The sequence below is a fragment of the Haplochromis burtoni genome, unplaced genomic scaffold (assembly GCF_018398535.1).
Source record: "Haplochromis burtoni strain Fernald_Lab_line unplaced genomic scaffold, NCSU_Asbu1 Contig_313, whole genome shotgun sequence".
In the NCBI taxonomy this organism is placed as follows: Eukaryota; Metazoa; Chordata; class Actinopteri; order Cichliformes; family Cichlidae; genus Haplochromis; species Haplochromis burtoni.
In genome coordinates, this window is record NW_024582674.1 from 527,025 (window position 1) to 534,186 (window position 7,162).

At 48.4% G+C, this 7,162-nt stretch overlaps 1 protein-coding gene across 1 annotated transcript in view; it reads right to left on the reverse strand.

Moving 5' to 3' along the window:
- Positions 1 to 7,162, reverse strand: part of rapgefl1 (Rap guanine nucleotide exchange factor (GEF)-like 1) — a gene marked incomplete in the record, with an annotated part of 32,562 nt that overhangs the window by 18,310 nt on the left and 7,090 nt on the right. Inside the window, 2 exon segments of the mRNA XM_014329724.2 lie at positions 34 to 256; positions 1,640 to 1,718. Coding sequence (XP_014185210.1) covers positions 34 to 256; positions 1,640 to 1,718 — 302 coding nt within the window.

The window sequence follows — 7,162 nt, forward strand, 5'->3', positions numbered from 1 at the left end:
GTGTGTGTGTGTGTGTGTATGTGTGTGTGTAACCTTGGGGAAGCTGTTGCTGCGCTCGCCCTCCTCCTGCAGCAGCTCTCTGTAGGTGTCCAGGTATCGAAACGCCACCGTCAGCACCGCCTGCTTCCTCTCTGCTCCGTCCATCGCTCCCTCCATCTCTCCTTCCCTCTCCCCCCCTCTTCCTCTCCCTCCTCCCTCTCTCCTCCACCCCTCCGCCTCCCCCTCCTTCCCTCCTCCATCTCCCTCCACGCTGAATCTGGAAAAGTCGAGTTAAGGAGGAAACACATTCGTGGCGTTCGCTTGAAGCTTCGCTCTGAAACCAAATCTTACAGGTGTGATTGTTGTTGTCGTCACAAACAAACAGCTGCCAGCACAAACCCATAATCAGCTGTTTCAGCTTCACAGAGCTGCAGCTTGGAGACGCCGCCATGATGACCCACATATCACCACACACACACACACACACACACACACACACACACACACACACACACACACACACACACACACCTGCCTCACACAGACTCTTTTTTTCCTCTCCTCTGATTGGCCGATGATGCTGCTTTTTGTTTTTTATCCTCTTTATGAAAACAGAACTACAGTTCCCATGATCCCCTGGGAATGCACGCAGGAAGTGCAGAGCTGAGAAAAGTTAAAAGCAGCTGAGCTGTGAGCGACGCTCGCGTTCGTGGTGAATCATCACGACTGTTCAACGCGGCGAGACTGAAGGCCTGACGAGCGCCATTTCTCTGATCACGGATCTGTCCACGAAGAAGGCTAAATGTGCCCGGCCCCCCGTCTGATCCCTTCCTGAACGAGTCCCTGAACGTCTCGTGTTCTTGAACATGGAGCTCTCTCTCCGCCTGTGCTTCCCTTTCTTCTTTCGGCCACACCCCCCTCTGCTCCTCTTCCTCTCAGCTCTTCATCGCTCTCTGTGGCAGATCTGCGGCTGCAGCAGAAATCTGCTTTTCTGCGCTGCGAGTGTCGAGCTGCTGCACCGGTCATTAAACGTGCTCTTTATTCATTTTTAGGTTAGAGGACGAAGAGCTGACGGTGAAGATGAGATGTGAGCGTCCTGCTCAGCTGATCTGAGATCAGTTTCAGGTCTGAGTCTTGTTCCTGTTGGATGCTACAGAGCGCGCTCAGTGGCTGAGGAGATTGAGGTAGTTCAGTTGGTGATGACGGTCTCTTCCTGTGTGTACGCCCACGGGTTTTCAGGACTTCCTGTTCCAAGCACTGACGTTTACCTGCTGAAGCATGATTGGTCCGCAGCACTCGACGCTCTGGTGACAGAATCACAGCTGATATCTGTAAAGGTGTCACAGCACGATTCGTCCGTTCCTGGGATCTACAAACTCAAAGGCGTGGTGATAAAACCGCTGAGGTCAGAGGTCATCATGGGTAAAACAATGACATCATGGAGGTTTCATGGAAGTTTCATGGAAGTTTGTTTTTCCACTGAAGCAGAAAACTTCCCATTCCCGTCACTGGAATGCCAACAACGTGGGAACGCTGCAGAAACGAAACGAAACAACACCGGAGCTGTTCAGACACAAACCTGCAGAACCCGCAGCAGATAACGCTGCGAGGCGACTGCTCGACAGCCAGGCACGCATGCCTGTGAGCGCGTGAAGGATACTGCTGCAGCAGGACCTGCTGGAGCCTGTCCGCCGCCAGGAAGATGGGATGTGTCAACATAAAGTCATCCAGGAGCGTTTCTGCACAGAGACACAAACACAGAGATTATCTGTACAGACTGTCCCTGAACACAACACAGGCCTGCAGCCAGGAGAGAAGCACGACATCCGCACACACGCTCAGAGGCCCGACCAACGTCACGGGGGCGGGGCTGAGGGAAACGGGTTTGAGGTAGACGCCGTGTGCAGCAATGCTAATCCAGAGGAACTCTCAGGAGTCGCCCCCTGCTGGACGACAGACCGCAGGTTTAAGGCATCAATTTTTTAGACCTGCGTCCAGCTTTTATGGACCGCTGCATTTTTAACAGGGGGATGACATCACGAGTTGACGTAACCAATGAGTGTTCTCATCATTTTTGTCTTTTCATCAACAAACGTTTTTTCCAAACAAAAACAACGATAAATAATAAAAACATAAAGGGAAACACAGCGATGACAACCAGATCCAATCAGAGACACAGGTTTGGAAGTGATCCAATCAGAGGTGATCTGGTTGTCCAGTCAGTTAGACGTGCTGGTGATCTGTCTGCGCACACATTTCATACATGCGGAGCTAAAAACACTTTAGGTTTAGGCTACGACACGTAGCCGAGTAAAACTAACAGATGTCTAAACTGTGACTCAAACCGAATCTGAACGTGCTCCCGACAGTAATTTTGGACCATCGATCAGGTCAGAAAAGCGTCGCGAGTGCGAGGCAGCGGTACCTCGTCTCACATGAAAATCTGATCGACGTGATGAGAATCGTGACGCTGCGCTGGTCAGCGGCCCTCCGAGCGACCGCTTTACATTTATGTTTCTTTACTTGTTTCTGAAACATTTCTACTGCTTCGAACCGTCACACGTTGCACAGATGGATCCGACGGCTGGAGAGGCGCATATGAAACTCTGATAATAATCATAATGTCATCACGCTCACTTTGATTTAGTGAGCTGGAGGAAACACAGCCGTGGATATTTTTATTATCTGTGACACTCATGTGTGTGTGAAACAGATACATATGAATAAATCTTTATGTCTGGTTTCTGAGCGAGCCGCTCTGAGGCTAACACGTCCTCGTGGCCTACATTTAGCTCGTCTCCAGTCTGCTGCACAGAGATTTCAGCACATGCACACACACACACACGCACACAGAAAAGGAGGGTGTGTGTGTGAGTGTGGAGGTGAAGCAGCTGCTGCAGTTACAGCTGTAATTAAAGCTGCTGAAACAGCCAAAACCTGTGGTCACATCTCCAAAAATACACTGCTGTGTGTGTGACAAGCATGCTGCAGTGGGCGTGGCCTGTGGCGATCCGCCTCTCTGCAGGCGGTTGCCATAGCGACACCACGTTGTCGACAGTGGGAGGATGAAGAGGGAAATGTGAGAGAGGAAAAAAAACGAAACAGGATGAGAGCTTCATGCTTACTACTGATCACCGATCAATAATCCACCAATGATGGAAGTTTGACTGAAGTAATCAGCTGCAGTACTAACAGGAGTACTCCATGTAACACGTCAGCTCAAAATCATACATTCATGTTAAACACTGATCAATAATGTGATTATTGTGTTTGCAACATAATGTCTATTTTTAATTCATTAATTGATTTTTTAAAAATGTGAAATAAGCTTCCAGATGTTTCCAGAGACAAACATCGAGAATAAAACAAGAACTTATTTCAGTGATTCTCAGAGTATCTGAAACATATTTGCATTAAAACATTGATGAAAGTGGGCAAACAGGAAGCACACTGATGGGCAGCCAATCAGAGGAGAGTTTGGTGAAGAGGAGGAGGAGCAACAACAGCTTGTTTCGGACAGAAGAGGTGAAATTAACACAGAGCTGATCCGAGTTCAGTTTATTCAGTTCCAGTTTGTAACGCCCTGGCCCCGCCTTTATAACAGCTGTATGTCCCAGATTTAAGGGGGGGGTAGGTGGCGCTTATCTTTCATGTCAGCTGACACACACGTAAATGAGTTTTTACACAGTGCCGCACTGAAGCTGAAACCTGTACTCATTACTCTGATTATTCAACGGCGTGGAGCATGTGCAGCGCAGATCACGGGGTAGCAGAGCGATGGCGAGAACACAGAGAGTGCGAACGTGGGAGGAGAGTGAGAGAGAGCAGCCGAACCCAAACACACATAGGAGAGAGAGAGGGAGAGAGAGAGAGGTGGCAAGAGAACGAGGACAGAAATCACAGCGTCGAGGATGAAACGGTGACGGCACGAAAGCGATACGTGTTCGACAAAATGACTGCAGGGGTGCAGCAATGACTGTGCACCATCATCCATCCAACCAACATCCATCCATCATCCATCCAACATCCATCCATCATCCATCCAACCAACATCCATCCATCATCCATCCAACCAACATCCATCCAACCAACACATCCATCATCCATCAACCAACATCCATCACATCATCATCCATCCAACATCCATCCATCATCCATCCATCCCATCATCCATCATCCATCCATCCATCCATCATCCATCCACCAACATATCCCCATCATCCATCATCCATCCAACCATCATCCATCATCATCCATCCAATCCATGATCCATCCATCCATCATCCATCCAATCATCCATCCATCACATCCATCCATCATCCATCCATCCATCATCATCCATCCATCATCCATCCAACATCCATCCATCATCCATCCAACCAACATCCATCATCATCCATCCATCCATACCAACATCCATCCATCATCCATCCAACCAACAATCCATCATCCAATCCATCATCATCCATCCAACATCCATCCATCATCCATCCAACCAACATCCATCCATCATCCATCCAACATCCATCCATCATCCATCAACCAACATCCATCCATCATCCATCCAACACATCCATCCATCATCCATCCAACCAACATCCATCCATCATCCAACATCCATCCATCATCCATCCATCAACCACATCCATCCATCCAACATCCATCCATCATCCATCCATCACATCCATCCATCACATCCATCCATCATCCATCCATCCATCCAACATCCATCCATCATCCATCCAACCAACATCCATCCATCATCCATCCAATCCATCATCCATCATCCATCATCCATCCAAACATCCATCCATCATCCATCCAACATCCATCATCCATCCATCCATCATCATCCATCCATCATCCATCCAACATCCATCCATCATCCATCCAACCAACATCCATCCATCATCCATCCAATCATCCATCCATCATCCATCCAACATCCATCCATCATCCATCCACCAACCATCCATCATCATCCAACCAAATCATCCATCATCCATCAACCATATCAACATCATCCATCCAACCATCATCCATCCACATCCATCATCATCCATCCACATCATCCATCCATACATCCATCCAACCACATCATCACATCATCCAACAACACCATCCATCATCCATCCAACCAACCAACCAATATCCATCCATCATCCATCCAACCATCATCCAACCAACATCCATCTGACCAACAGCCATCCATCATCCATCCATCTAACCAACATCCATCCAACCATCATCCATCCAACCATCATCCATCCAACCAGCATCCATCCAACCAACATCCATCCAACCAACAGCCATCCATCATCCATCCATCCAACAGCCATCCATCATCCAACCGACCAACATCCATCCATCATCTATCCAACCAACATCCATCCAACATCCATCCATCATCCAACCGACCAACATCCATCCAACCATCATCCATCCAACCAACAGCCATCCATCATCCAACTGACCAACATCCATCCATCATCCATCCAAATCCATCCAACCGACCAACATCCATCAAACCAACATCCATCCAACATCCATCATCCATCCAACCAACATCCATCCGACTATCATCCAACCAACATCCATAATCCATCCAACCAACAACTATCATCCAGCCAACCATCCGTCCATCATCCACCTGATGGCGAGCACAAAACACACACTGCAGCATCATATTCAGCATCATGCCGCCATGTGGGTTGGTCATTTACACTCCATATGCATACATACAGATGTTTACTGCAGCTGTTTCTGTGCTCCGTTTTATTTTATATGCTTCAGCTTTGGGTCAGAGGTCAGAGGTCAGGGGTTCATCCTGTCTGCCTCGCTCTCACTGAGATGAAATTGTGTTTTTGTGCAGAGAAGTTTGAAGCCTCTAATTTCAGTCTCTTTGTGTTTCTCCCTCCCACCGCCTGGCTCTCACTCTTCCTCTCTCTGCCTCCCACTCCTCTTCTCCAAATGTCTTACTGAGAGCTGGTTGCTATGTGAACAGGTGCTAAAGAGCCTCTTATGTTATCTGCACACACACACAAACACGCACACACACTCCTAAAACGAGGAAACCTGCGACTCTGAGGGGTCGAGGAAGACGAGGAGGAGGAAGGTAAAAGCTTCTTTTGCGTTTGTAGAGGAGAAACCAAACTCCTCCCACTCAGAGCTTTTCTTCTGTTTGTGTTTGTATGACTGACTGGCTGCTGCATAATTATTCTTATTACAGACTCTTAGATAACCCAGCAGCTGTGCTCAGCTCCACCAACACGCCACATGATTGTTTCAGGAGGTCATGTGACGCTGCGGGGTTTTCCTTTCTGTCAGATAAACCTTTCGGTTTCTGTGCAGGTGAAAGAGCCAAAACACACCTGAGCCTCCTCTGTGCCCATCAGCTCTCCTCCTGCTGCTCATCAAACCACCAGGCCCATATGGAGTCACACCACTGATCCCAGTACAACAAAGCTAATACGTGATGTAGGTCGACGTCTGCCAACACGGATTCTTCAGTCATCTGCAGGCAGAGCCTTCAGACGCACAGCTGAGCGTCTGAAGGCTCTGAGCACCGGATTCTAATCAAACCATCAAATATGTTTGTTTCAGTCTTTACTGAGGAGGTTTGTATACAACAGCCCGTCCCTGTCCACGGGCTCATTCCTGACAAAAACAGAAGACGACGACACGGAGCCTGAGAACATCCGAAGCATGTAAATGTGTTCTGGCTGTAGCCCAGAATAAAACTACGAGGCTTTAAAGTTTCTGTTTTGGGCTCAGCTGCCAATAAAACCGCTGAAAAGTCCACCACACACACACACACACACACACACTGACCAAACTTTGTATTTGTGGGGACGCTGTAGGAAGCATGTGTCCACAGGAGCATGACGCTAACCTGAGCCTCAGACGGGCCGACAGCAACAAGTCAGGACGGCAGCCGAGGTCCTCGCTTTGCACAAAGTCCTCACAAAGAGACAAAGAGAGGCGTGAACGCACAAAATGCAACGAAAATGAAGCGCTCGCTCGAAATTGGTGTTTACATTCTTCGTCTGAGGGTAACACGCCTGAATACCTGCCCCAACAGGCCTTTGTGTGCTTGTGTGTGTGTGTGTGTGTGTGTGTGTGCTTGTGTGTGTGTGTGTGTGTGTGTGTGTGTGTGTGTGTGTGTGTGTGTGTGTGTGTGTGT